The sequence below is a fragment of the Molothrus aeneus genome, chromosome 3, assembly GCF_037042795.1.
Source record: "Molothrus aeneus isolate 106 chromosome 3, BPBGC_Maene_1.0, whole genome shotgun sequence".
NCBI classification, from domain to species: domain Eukaryota; kingdom Metazoa; phylum Chordata; class Aves; order Passeriformes; family Icteridae; genus Molothrus; species Molothrus aeneus.
In genome coordinates this window covers 25,438,215-25,451,951 of record NC_089648.1, presented here as the reverse complement: position 1 = coordinate 25,451,951, position 13,737 = coordinate 25,438,215, and the positions used below count along the sequence as shown (strand labels likewise).

Here is a 13,737-nt window from a genome sequence, read left to right as displayed (position 1 = left end):
GTTCCAAGGCTGGAGGACAGCTGGCTCGTAGTTATGACCACAAGTTACAAATATTTATGATACAAAGCAGAAGACCTTTTAGGGTAATGGAAGCTTGAAAGGCAGCTTTAATGTAGCAGTGTGCTTGCTCCATGCTTCTGGTGATGGCTCCAGAAGCCAGCACCCATTAAATTTTTTACACGAAATTCGGACTTCACAGGATCCTTGCTGAACGCTAACTTAGAAGATTATGGATGATAAAGGAATAGGTAGAGACTGCAGGGAAACATAACTTCAGATGGAATTGTAAGGCAGGCACCCAACCCTTGTATACTTTTTCCAGCACTAGTGTGCAAATGCTTTTAAGCAAAAACAATGCAAATTTTAGTGGGCGTGGGTAAAGAACATGAGTATGGTATGTATATTGGGATCTATCTGCATGTTCCTATCTACTCCGGGGGCTGAAAGGGCGTGTATTTATTTCTGCGTCTTCTGCAGTCACCTTTGACACAGTATCTCAGCTTCACACAACGACGACTTCTGCTTCCCAAGACCCTCGTGAAAAACCGCTGCTCCTTGGCTAACACCTTTCGATCTCCTATTCGCCCAGAACCGAACGGGCTCATTTCTGCATTCCGCCCTTAGTCCTCGGTTTAAGTGAAAGGCGGCTGATGCTCTCGCCACGGGGGACCTCGGGGTCGCTGGCCCTCGACCCCTCACCCCTCGCAGCTCTCGGGGCCGCTCTCGTGAGGAGCGGTACGAGGGGTGGTGCGAGGGGCAGCGGGGGCGGCGTGAGGGGCGGTGTGAGGGGCAGCGGGGACGGTGTGAGGGGCAGTGCAAGGGGCGGCGTGAGGGGCAGCGGGGGCAGTGCCAGGGGCGGTGCCAGGGGCGGTGCCAGGGGTGGTGCCAGGGGCGGTACGAGGGGCGGTACGAGGGGCGGTGCGGAAGGCGGTGCGGGAGGCGGTGGGAGGGGCGGTGGCGGCACCGGCCCCGCTCCGGCCCGGCTGCGCTTCCTGCGGCGCGGCGCGGCGGCCGCTTCCTGCTCCGCCCCGCGGCGCGTCGGGCGGCGAGTCCGCCATTGCCGCGCCGGCGGCCCTTTCAAACGCGGCAGCCGGCGGCAGCAGGGGGTAACGACGGGGGGAGCCGCCCGCCCCTCGCTGGGACCGGGCTGGGGGTGAAGCAGGGCGGGCAGCGGCGCCGTGCTGGCCCCAGCGCCGTGCTGGCCCCAGCGCCCTCCGTGCCACGCCGCAGAGCCCGGCAAACGAGGGGTTCGCGCCTGTCTCGGTTGTTCAGGACCAAACGAGCCTGTTCTTCTCCCTCCATTTCCAGCCCCTCTGCCCGGGGAGAGAACTGCCCGACCCCTGCGAGGCGGTGACCGCGGATGTGGGCGGGCACCCCTGGCTAGGCTGGGACGGGACAGCTGGAAGGGACAGGAAGGCGATTGAGAGGTGGCACATTGCCGTGGTTCTCCCACGGCTCTGATGCCCTTCCCAGGCGGCGAGGGTGGCATGTGGCTCTGTTAGCCCTTGCTCTGGAACGCTGTCAGCATATCTGCAGAAATCCGTGTCGCCAGGGAGAGAATAGGGCTTCGGAGTATGTAAAGTGTATTTTCATCTCGGTGGCGTTTCTGGGCCGAGAAGCAGTGATTTGGCGTGGTAGTGAGTCACCGAGCAACAAACAATGCTTTGCTCTCAAATTCCCCTTCTACCTCCAAGCCTCCAAAATGAGTGTTCTGGTGTGATAAACTCTGCTGGGTTGTAGTCATGCAGAAGAGATGTGTGTTTTCCATATCCTTTTGGGAGTGAAGACATCCCGTTAAATGAACCAGGATGGATGTGTTTCTGTGGGGCTGGTTTGGTGGACTGGAGAAAAGGAATGATTGCACATGATGTAGCCACCTGTTGCTGCATCAGAAGCAGTATCCCCTGATTTTGGATAATAGTTTCATAGGTGGTTTGAGAGCAGAGGATTGAGGAAAATGAGGGTTTGTGCCCTCCCTTTCTTGGGCAGACCTCTTCTGATTGATTTACAGGGTGCTGCATTACATGGGTTGTTCCTTTTCCTCAGTGATACCATTAATTATAGGAACAGGCATGGGGTAGAATGCACCTTCTAGGGGCACAATCTTTGTGCTTGGCCTTTTTGATGGTACTTCTGTAAGTAAAAACAGAAGGTGCTGTTCTTACTGTTTCTTACACCTTTTCCTCTCTGATTAGCTTTGAGGACTGTTTTGGTATATGTGTGTACCCTGTGTGTCTCTCTGTTTCTTTGTGGTTGTAATTTTCCAGTCAGTGCTGGAGGATCCTAAATTGTGTCTGCAACTCCTTCCTCAGGCAGGCCTGACTGGCTTTGTACAGGACAAGTCCTTGGAAATCTGCACTAGCTTCTCTGAGCAAAAGTGTCTGGGAGTTCTCCAAGGTTTTAACCTCAAGAGGATTACAGTAAGTTGGATTTATATTTGGAAGTACAACTCAGCTGGCTTATCTCTGCAGGATAAAAACCTGGAGAGACAGAAAGATTTCCATACAAGTCCCCTTGGTCTGCATAGCATCTTTTCCCATTGTTGCTGACTGTATGCTCACATTTTGATATTTCTTTTCCTTAGAATGTTATTGCCGTGAAGGTATCTTAAAATGGCAAGCAAAATCAACCTGTTGAGACTCTCCTTATACTTATTGAAGTGGCCATTGTGCTTAGAATGGTCCAAAATTCCCTTGTCATATGGGACTTGTATAGTGCTCTTTTTGTCCTGCTCCAGGTGCTTCATGTTATACATGCTGATTTGGCTAGTATTGTTAGACTTAAGAAGAAGTTAAACTGAAAAATTCTATTATTCTTGCTGGTTTATTTGTGACAGAAAAGCAAAGGCTGTAGAGCAAAGTTTGAGGAGCTTCCTGCATAGAGAGATCCCTGTTTTGTAAGGAATGTGTTGCTTTGAATTAACTGGAAAAGGGATTCAGAAGTTTCTGTGTGCTTTTCATCTGGACAGGGCTTGTTGCAGTTACTGAAATGAAATTAATTTCCAAGTGTATTTATGATGGTAGTGGTATTTTGGGTTGTTTATTTGTTTGTTGGGGTTTTGTTGTTGTGTTTTGTTTTTTTTTTTTTTTAATCCTGTGCCTTCAGGTAGGAAAATCTATTAGGGCTATTTTTGAATCTGAAAATCGTTACTCCACTGATAGAGTTTTAAGGGGTGTGTGCTAGTGCAGGGATTTTTTGGGGGAGCTGGACAAATGGTGGTGGGGAGTGAGAATTTAACTAATTACTTTTAAACTGTTATTAAACTTCTCTTTTGGCAAACAGTTGCTTATGCCACCTGGATTCACATAATAAAATTATTTTTAATGGATTGTGCCTTTGCACGAATAGGGAGATTGAGGTTTTAAAGACCTTATTATGTTAAGGGGCAATCTAAATCTCATTTAGAGACTGTTCTTCTCTTCAATCTACTTATATTCTGTGTGCAGCCTAGACCTATTTGGGGAGAGAGACCAGAGAAATGATTATTTCCTTGCTGTGTGTTTTGTGCATACTCATATTAAGATTCTGTACAGTAAAGGATAAGAGCTACTTGGCCAGTCTTTATTCTTTGTGTAGCCTGACCCCAAACTACAGTAGCCTTATTTTAATGAGTAGCTGACAAGCAGGAAGAAGTGCTGCAGCCATCCAAATTGTGATGTGGAGCTCTGCATTGGGTGCAAAGGATAGAAGTGGTGGGAGCAAAATAACTGGCAACAAAACTGATGTCATACTATTTGGAGAATGAACCTAGCAGATATATTTATCTACAGTAGCAATGATTTAAATAGTTTCAGCTCTTCTTCACTGGATAGGATAATAGCTCTGTGAATTTCTTTAATTTTTACCTGGAAAGTACTTCCAAAGAACATGCTATAACTGCTGAGTTTTGTGGAGAAGCCATGCTTTAGTGATGGAAGAGTGTGTTTCAAGCAATGATGCTTCATGCTGTCATTTGGGACATGGACAAGCAGGTGAGTTTAATTCCCTTGAACAGAGGATCAAAGGTCTAGTGTGAAGGTTCAGCATTAAGGTTTCAGCCTATCCTAAAGAAGCAAAAGATCTACAAATCTGTTCACAGATTTGAAATGAAGCAGCAGTCAGGAACTTACTTAAGTTCCTGACTGCTGCTTCATTTCAAATCTGTGTGCAAGGCCAAAGTTTCCAGGGCCTAGCTCATGTTGCTTGCTCATGGAAGTAAAAAATTGTTGGTGAGATAAGAACTGTTTTTCTTAAAGAGCAGCATTGTCAGAAATTAAAAGGTTACTGACAGTGTACATAAAATAAGAAAAGGTCTGTTAGCTGATGGTTACTGGACAGATGTTTACTAGCCTCAGGTGTGACAAGAGCTACTAGAGCAGAGCATGTTGAAGTTGAATATGACAATTGGCAAGCTGGGGAAATACTAACCAGAGTGGCTGGATAACTTGTGCACAATTCTGGATACTGTGTGTTTACTTCCTTCAGCTGATAAGGAAACACCAAGTACTGTGAACGTCTGTGATACATCTGTGACAAGGTACAGCAAAACTGAATGCAGACACAGGAAGGGAAAATGACCTGACTGGTATAAATAGGTTACTCTTAATTTTTCAGTTTGGTAATTGGCTCTTCCACAGCTGTGGGATTCTTCTGGACTTGGAAGGGACTATAATTTCTTTCCTTGGGGTAGAAACCAACTCTCACTGGAATATGGAATACTGGAATATGGTTAACTGGAGCTGACAGAGAAGGAAGTGTTAAAGGCAGTTTTCTCACTGAGACCAGTCTATCTGGATAATATAATAGGAGATGAGTGGCCAACTTCTCGCTGGCTTGGTGCCAGCATGCTGTGGGAGGGTACATAAAGCTGTTCCCAGTTCCCTGAACACTCGAGGTAGGGGATGTGGGAGACTGTATCCCCACAGAAGTGGAGCATGGAGCTGGCAGTAGCTCACTGTCAGAGCAGCAGTCAGTGTTTGTTGTAGATGCCCCATGTGGACTTAACAGTGTTCGCCTTTGCCTGTTTCTTGAGTCTTCCTGCTTTACTTCAGGGACTGTCTCCAGGCTGCTTTCTGTATTCGTTATCTCTCATCATCAGTGGCATTTAAGCTTGTTTCTTTTTCATCCTCTTCCCTGCCTTCCCCTCCGCAGTGAATCACAGAAGGGCTGTTTTTCTTAGTCATTAAATGTAGGTGTCTGCACACCCCAGCACAGGCGTATCAGGAGGAAAATTTAGCAGACAGCTGTCTGGCAATTTGAAATTAAACAAGAAGTACTTTTGTGGGTTCCAATTAATTTTTTTTTTGTAAATAAAAAGTGTATATGTAGTAGCGATAAGATTCTTTTCTACAAATAGAAAGCACAGTTAGTTTGTTGTATTCATTATGAAAAGGGGAGGTGGTTATAATTTAGCCCCACCTTGAAGTGGAAATATGATTTTTTTTGTTTTGTTTTCCCTTGCGATACCCCATGCTTGATATTTATCTTACATATGCTTTTTTGGTGTTGGCTTTTATTTTCAGCTGTAGAACTCCATTTTGACTTCTGACCACAGCTTGGCTGGTCATAGAGAATTACTGAGGAGCTCATCTCCTATTCTTCTGCAGATAAGGAGAGTTAGATAGGTCACCAGAACTGGATGTCAGGAAATGCAATTAACTTTATAAAATGAGCATTATTCTTGCCATAATCTTACTTAATGTAATGACACAAATGTTGAGATATTTTGAGACCCTCAGCCACTTGAGGTGAGGAGGGAAACACTAGCAGAAAAAAGGACCTTCTAGTTGAGGTTTTCCTTCTACCTGGGCTTCTGGGTAGGCTCCAGAACTTTCATGTGCCATGCTGAGTGTTGCAAATTGATAGAGATATTTAGGGTGGTGTTGCTCATTAGGGGCAATGCTGACCTCAAGTAAGAGACCATGTATATTGGTGCTTTCCATCTTACTTGCAGTGATTTAATGGCTACCCATGAAGAAGCTGCTTAGAGAGTTTAAAAACTGATCATTTTCCTAGAATACCCAGCTAGTTGTATTAGCTGAAAAGAAACATGAAGTGTCCCAGCACCTACAAAAGAGTGGATCAGGGATCCATCTGGCTTGCATGTTACAAAAAATATTAAACACCAATATTTCCAAAGTTAGGTATCTCCCATTCACACATTGAAGTATGATATAAAAATGGAAACATTCTTTTCATGCCTCTGAAGTAATGAGAGTAAATAAGTAATTAATTCAGAACTGTGATTTTGACTGTGCAGGTATTAAGAGCAAAGGAACACAGAGAAAGCAGTAGCTGGATGAACTTGGGGGTGTCTCAGAACTGTCAGTGAATAGGCACCTGGGAAGCTGATAAGGTGAGTAATATTTGTCATATGCTTTGGAGATTTATGTTTTTCTGTGGTAGATGTGTGTTCCAGCCAGTTACATTATGAAACAGCACAGAAATACTGGCCTGTTGTTGACCAAGATTGTAGCTCAAGAAGGTGCTTTGCAAGTGAGCCAATGGTGCTTTTTGATGTGACCCTCAATACGGCTTCTTTGACTGCAGTGCTGAAAATTGTCATCTAAATTTTTGTGCTGCTTTACAAGAGAAACTTCTGAAAGCCATTAATAACAAGTGTGTTCTAGTGCTTGAACAGAGTCCAGAATAAAGTTGGATTAAAGGGCATTTTGCCCTTGAGTTAAATGGCACTTTGGAAAATGCTTATCTGGTATGTATTGTGCAAACATGGGACTTAAAGGTTCCCATTGCAGTGGTAAGGCTGGATCGAAGGTCAAGGTATAAAAATATGAATTACTATGAAATTGTACCAGATATAGGTAAAATATGCTTCTGCATTTTGTAGTAATTGAAATAAATTAAAAGATTTTTTTGCTTTTTAAGTTTTTTAAATTTTGATTTTCTGGCAGATAAAATTTTGAGGATACTTAACATTTTTAAACTAAGACTGCTAAATATGATTATTGAAATTCATGGGCCCAATCAATTCTGTAACTGTTTAACTGAAATACAGCTATTGTAGGTATGAATCTTGGGTCAGGGGAAAGCATGTGCCTCCCCTTTTTACTTTTGGTGGTTGTTTTATGCACTTTCTATATTCCAAGGTGCAGCTCATTCAAAATGATAGCTCTCATTGTGCATACAGGCAACAGATAATCTTTAAATGTAAAAATCTAGCTGAAAATGGACAATTGCCTTGTTCTGTCCCATCAAAACCACACGTGAACTCACTTTACTAGATTTTAATTTGAGTTGCTATGCTTTTTAAATGGATGGGGGAAAGACTGGCATACTATATGTGACACCCAATAAAATGAGAGAACAGTAACCTTTTTGCTAGAACAGCTTTACATGCAAGCCAAATAATTACCTCCATGTGAAGAGAAAAGTAGTTTGAGAGGTTATGCTGCTGGTTTGTTAGCTTACTTGACAAGATTGTTGAATGTGTGCTGCTGTGGCCTAAATTCTTGGTTACTGAGAAAACCAAACTTGCTCTAGAGGAAACTTTTGTGATTGCTGAAGACATTATTAGGGCACATTTGACAGTGAGAATACAGCTTCAACCAAATGTTGTGTTTCTCTCTTGTTTCCTCTGTTTCAGATGTCATCTCTACCAAGGAGGGTGAAATGTGTAGCCAAAGCCCCTACATCAGAAGAACTACCTTCGTTTCTTAATTCGTAAGATCATTTCTTTCCTTAGGATTTTTTTAAAGGTTTATGCTAGGCATGAGCACTTGCATAAGAACAATAATCAATTTCTAAGAAGTTGATCAAAAAGTTTTCATGCACAAAACTTCAGTTATAAAATGCAGATTACTTAGGCTTCTTCATGCTCATAATGAAGGTAGGATGAAAGTGAATTGCCATTTGTCCAAAGAGTCATGTGTACGATGTGTGTATACATCATAAAAGTTGGTAGATTGTTTAAGCCATTAGCTCTGCAGCAGTGTGGAGTCTCTTTACCTTTCTGTTAATTTTTCCTGTTCACTTTCTTTCATGCCAAAAGCCACTCAAGACTAGCTCATTTATGTATTTTTTTTATTCTTCTCATAAACAATATTGTTGATTCATTTGTTTTTCAGGAGCTCTGAATCGGAGGAGGAAGAGGAGGAATGGGAGCCAAAAAGCAAAGTTGCCAGGACACCTCGTTTGCCAGTGAAAACTGAGGCAAAAACTAAAAAAGCTGCTGCTCCACGATCAACTGTGGCCAGGAAAATGGTCAAGAAGGTAGCAATAAAAGAGGAAATGGTGAGTATCTATAAGCAAGAGACATTTAATTGCTGCTCTTGGGAAGTAGCATGAGCAGATTTTCTGACTCTGGTTGAGTTGGTTGCCCGAGTTTCATCAGCTGATAAAATTCCACTGTTCCTGTGAATGTTCATTATGTTGGATAAGCATGTCTTTGTTTTGCATTGAAGTGTCCATGATCGAAAGGTCCTCCTTGAAAACTTTGGCCAATGATAATAGGATGTGGTTTTCCCTGGATCTCTTTCAACAATTTAAATAAAAAAAATGCCTCTGTTCTCTCTGGTTTTGGTATTGCAACTTTGTTGTCTTCTACCTTTTCACTGTTTGGGTATCACAAAAACAAGCAGCCTGTTCTTACGTTTCCTTGCATGGCTTTTCAACCCAGTAAGGATTGCAGTTTTATTATTAATATAGAACAGAGTTATATTGAAAATTAGATACTTCTGTATCACATCATGACAGAAGCCAATCCTTCTGACTTCTGAGGATGATCTCTGCAGAAAGTCAGTAAAGAAGGTGTGGCTTGTCCAAGGTTAAACTGTATCTTGGCAGACCAGATCCCAGTTCCAGTTCCCGTGCTGGAAACGTAACACCTCAGAAGTGCTTCCCTGCCCTGCTGTTTCCTGTTTTGTTGACATGAATGGAGGCAAAGATTGTAGGTCAGTGTCTTCTGAAGGAAGGTCCTATTAAATTCTTTGCAGGACAATTTTATTTGAACTTAATCAGAGGGCTGCTATGTTTGTTTTGTTTCCTCCATGCAAGATACATTTTGGGTTACTTGATTTCTGGCTTGGTGTTTTGCTGCCAGAGACATTACTTGGGAAAATGATATCTGGTAGCAAGTATTTTTAGAGTTGAAATGAAATGTTGAAGCACTTTGTAACAGTCAGTGCTTAATATGGTTCTAATGTCTTTCTGGCAGGATGTATCCTTCCCTATTGCACCTGTAGAAGATAATAAAATGCAACTTCTAAAACCTAAGGAAGAAAATGCAGGCACTAAAGCAAAAAGTTTAAATCGAACACCAGAAGTGCCTAAGAAAATGGAAATGAATTCATTCCAAGGGAGAAACCAGAACAGTTTAGTGAATGATGAAAAACCCTCAACAAGTGTTCCTGTAGTGAAACAAGAGAAATGCGAGGAAGAGTTTGCATTTGATGAACCACCCTCTAAAAAGATTAAGTTGAATGCATGTCCTGAAGGAAAGCCAGTTAAAAATCTGGGAGGCAAGAAAATAAAAGAAGAATTTGAAATGAACTGGGATATTGTCCAGGTATGAGACTTTTTCCTTTTCTGAGGTACCAATGAAATTATTTCCTGCATAATTAGTGCTTACAATCTTAACGTACAATTTCAGGCCTCTGAAATTGTCATTTAACCTCTGCTTAGGTTATCATAAAATATGTAAAAATATAGGTGTTGGTTGGTAACTGTTAAGATGTCAAACTTTTACATCATTCTAAGATCTGTGACTTTGGGTGTCCTTAGAACAAAGCTTGCCTGTAACAGTTTGCGTGGTTCTACTGTATGAGCACATGGGGTTTTTGGTGGATGTACACAACTGAAACTCCCATAGGAAGGGATGCTGATAGATTTGGGATGTTTGTGTGCAGTTTTACAACTTAGTATTTAGTCAGTGTGGATCATTTAGTTGCAGAGACCCATTTGAGAGTGTTTATCAGTTTATGGTTCTGTCAAGGAGTGAGATTTGCATTCCTCACACAGCAGTGACAACAAGGGAGATAACAAGGGAGATATCATCTTTGTTTTTGTAGGGTTTTAACTTTGAAGCCATTGGGGTGGAGGCAGTTTTAGCATAGCTCTTGTGCTGGAAGCCTGGGTGTGATCATGGAAGATTTTAATATGAATAGAATGGGAATAGATAGGATGTATTGTATTCATCATCCTTCAGGTACAGTCTGCTTAAGAAAGCTGTAAAATTTTGTGGATTTTCTCACATATTCCTGGAAATACATATGGAGAATTTGATCCCTATGTGTGCTCTAAAAGGACTGAATATGATTGTGCAGGTGTTACATTTTTAGGCTCCAGAAGGAAACTTTTAAAAGGCTTTTGTATCAGCCCTCCACCTACTGTATCTGCTGTAGTGAAGTGCAAACAGATCTTGATGGTTACAATGTTACTGAGATAAGCTGCTTGCATAGGGTGTCAGTGATTCCATATTGATACCCAATAACTTTAGAAAGCTCAATTTGTACAAAATCATGTTTAACTTTGCAAGCCTTGGTTTGTCTTGACACTGGCAGTAGTATTGCTAGTTTCCTGTTACTGGTTGAGTGGGATTTGGATCAGCTCTGGCTTTGTGGGTTTTGTTTGTTTAGCTGAACCATGAGATATGTCAGTGTTGGCTTAAAAAAAAAATTCCAAGTTTTCTGAGTTGCTTTGTACAGACACATAACAGCATAAACTGCTGTTTCTGCTTTGTTTTATAATATTGGTTTGATTTTTTTTCCCTTGGTTGTTTTTTTTCTTTTTTTTTTTCTTCTTCCCAAGAGGTACTGCTTCTTGCATTTTTTACTGTGGTTACAAGTTTCTGGAATCATTGTTTGCTGTATTTTTGGTGAAATGCTGGGTGTGGTGGCTGGATGCCTGACATCCTGTCTTGGGGTGGACAGTAGTGTCTGCTGGCCAGTACAATGTTCTGGGAGTGGTTTTGAATGCTGAATGAGAGGCTGTTTAAAGCAATCTACCATCTCTCTTAAATGTGTTTGGTTGTTGTGTTTGGGTTTTTTTTCTCTCCTTTGACAGGCCTTGTCAGAAATAACAAACGTTGAACCATGGGTGTGTGCGAACTTAATTTGGCTCTTTCAAGAGGAAAACACGATTCCTTTCATTGCTCGGTACCGCAAGGAGCTCATCAATAACCTGGAGGCCGACGCCTTGCGGGAGGTGCAGCACACCTTGGAGGAGCTACGGTAAGTGAGGCAACAGCACGGGAAGGGACCTGGGTGGAGGTGAGAACCAACTGCCTGCTGCTCCTGTGTCCCTTGGTCTACCTCCTTGCACACACTTCAACTAATAAAGTAAAGGAACTAATAAAGAAAATAGTTTAAAACTGAGGTAATTATGCTTGATACCTATCTGGGGTTTTGTTAGGTTTTTTTGGAGATTGGATATTTGTTTTTTTGTTTTCTCTAAGCAGCAAGAAATCTAGAGTTATTAATTGCCAAAGAAAAACTAACATCTTAAGTTCTTTGCAGTTTATTAAAACTGCACAGAAAAACTTGTGCTTAAAGAGTAGTTAATAGTTGCTGGAAATATGTAGCACAATGAGATGGAAGCTCCACTCTTAGAAAAAGAATCATTAAGAACCCTTGGCACCCTGCTTGGATCAGGGAAGCTTCTAGTGAAGAGCCCTTCTTAGACTGGAGTGTAGCAGGAGATGAGGTTAAACTATCTCAGATCACAGCAGGAAAGAAATGATCAGCAAAGCTTGTGGCAATGGATGAGACTGCTTTCCATTCCATCTTACTTTTGAGTGACCCTGTGTTCTTGAGATGGCAAGGGAACAGACTGGTCAGCTCTTCTGTCAACTTGGTGTTGTCCTCCTCGTACTCCCTGCTAACCCCTACCAAGAGATCCTTTCCAAGGAGGGAAGGTGGCCTGAGACAGTTCTTGTCTTAACAAGTATTAAATAATAACAAAATCTCTGTTGCTTGTGGTTGCTCCCATGTATCTTACTGACGACCTAGGAATTTAAATCTGCTAGCCTGTACTTGATGCTGCAGAACTGTTTTGATATGAATTATATCTGTAAATTGTATCTGTATCTTCTATCATCAGTGTGGTTTTATTCTAGGGCCTTTTTATTTGGCTTCCAGGCCAGTAGTATTACAGAAATGTCTGAAGCAGTAATTATTATGTGTTACTTGATGATTTTTCTTACCACAGGATATTTTGATACAGTTTTGAACTACCTGAAAAGAGAGAAGAATGGTTAGAAACTTTTAAATTATCGACTGGGTTTGTTGAAGGTTAACATGAGAAAATTTTCAGGGGTTTCAGCCTTGTAATAGACGAGGTCACTGTGAAATGTAACTGTTAACACTAATCTCTTGCATTTTAGTACTGTTGCAAAGAAGACACATACAATGATACAGAAGTTGAAGAAAGAAGGAAAGTTATCCAGTTGCCTTTTAAAAGGATTGCTAAATTGTAAAACTTTGGAAGAATTAGACCATGTGGTCAGTACTCTAAGTCATTTTTAGATCAACCTTAGTTTAAATGTAATCTTTATTGCATTACTGAATAGTGCATAATATCAAGTGCATAGCATGATTGAAATACTTTGCTGCTTTTTAATAACTGGTTTTCTTTTGTTTGTTCTTTTTGTTATTAGTCTGCACCTTATAAAACTGGGAGTAAAGGCACCAAAGCCCAGAGGGCCAAACAGTTGGGATTAGAGCCTGCTGCTCTCTCCCTCCTGCAGAATCCTGTGGAACTCAATCTTTTTTCTTACATTAGACCCAATACCAAAGGTAAGTGCTGTGCTTCTTTGACCAGTAATGTTCTAAATGTCTGAAAATATTTTGAGAGGGAAATTACTTTAATTGTTCTGATGTTGCTGGAAGTTAGGCAACTACTTGAAATTCAGCAGTGCTTTTAGCAACATGTGATAACATATTAACTCATTTAATGTCTCCTCTTCAACCTTTCTTTTCTCTTTGTATTGCAAATAGTAATAACTGTGGTAAAGAAATGACATAAATCTGGAGACCTTCTATTGACCTTCTATTGACATTACCTTCTATTGGTAAGAGAGGGGGAACCACAGCACACACCTGAGGCCTTTCCATTGTTCTATTTGTATTCCTGAAGATTCAGTGCTGATTGTACAAGAGGTTTACGCTCATAGTCTGTGCAGAAGGAAATGTCACCCAGCAAAGCATATCTTAATGGAAACTGGCCTAGGGGATTTCGAGTGAGCAGGAGAGAGTTTGTGTCTGAATGGCAGTAGGGATTGGAGAAGATGTAATTTCTGTAATTTGAGCAAGAACTTCTAACAGCATGATTGTTATGTATAGATTGCAGAGTTGTGTGTCTTTGTGAATGCAGTTATGGGTGGATCTGTAGGGGGCAATCTCTGACAATAAAATGTGAAGATTGCTGCAACCTTTTGTATGAGGTTAAAGTAGAGATGTACTACTCTTCTTCCTTGCCCCAACATGTACTGTTTGAATTTCAGCAAAAAGATACTGAACCTCCTTAGTAAGGCTGGCTCTTACTTTTCCCACTTCAGTTTATTTAAGTATTACTTATAAAATTCTGGTAATTTTGCAATGAAAATCAGTTACCAAATATTCTGGTTATTAAATTATTGCATTTCAGCATATGTCATTACTTCATACAGCAGTATTGTATTTAGTAATATTGTAGCCATATATCTGACTATTGTGGTGCAATCTAAAGAGTCAAAAAAATCTTCTCTGTGAAACTCCAGATAAATTATTTAGAGTATTTTCAAAAGGAAGTGCTGTTTGTTGCACC

The 13,737-nt window shown here is 41.5% G+C and overlaps 1 protein-coding gene across 3 annotated transcripts in view; it reads left to right on the top strand.

The window, feature by feature from the left end:
* The first annotated feature begins 1,009 nt into the window (after positions 1–1,009).
* Positions 1,010–13,737, top strand: part of SRBD1 (S1 RNA binding domain 1) — a 122,862-nt gene continuing 110,134 nt past the window's right edge. Inside the window, exons 1-9 of one of the 3 annotated variants that reach the window (XM_066547868.1) lie at positions 1,010–1,106; positions 2,313–2,420; positions 6,239–6,334; positions 7,583–7,659; positions 8,064–8,229; positions 9,152–9,502; positions 10,999–11,165; positions 12,317–12,434; positions 12,590–12,728. In XM_066547868.1, coding sequence (XP_066403965.1) covers positions 7,583–7,659; positions 8,064–8,229; positions 9,152–9,502; positions 10,999–11,165; positions 12,317–12,434; positions 12,590–12,728 — 1,018 coding nt within the window. In that variant the 5' untranslated portion in view covers positions 1,010–1,106; positions 2,313–2,420; positions 6,239–6,334. Of the gene's footprint in view, positions 1,107–1,313; positions 1,351–2,302; positions 2,421–6,238; positions 6,335–7,582; positions 7,660–8,063; positions 8,230–9,151; positions 9,503–10,998; positions 11,166–12,316; positions 12,435–12,589; positions 12,729–13,737 lie in introns of those variants that run through there. The other 2 variants (XM_066547869.1, XM_066547870.1) reach the window with 2 other exon arrangements.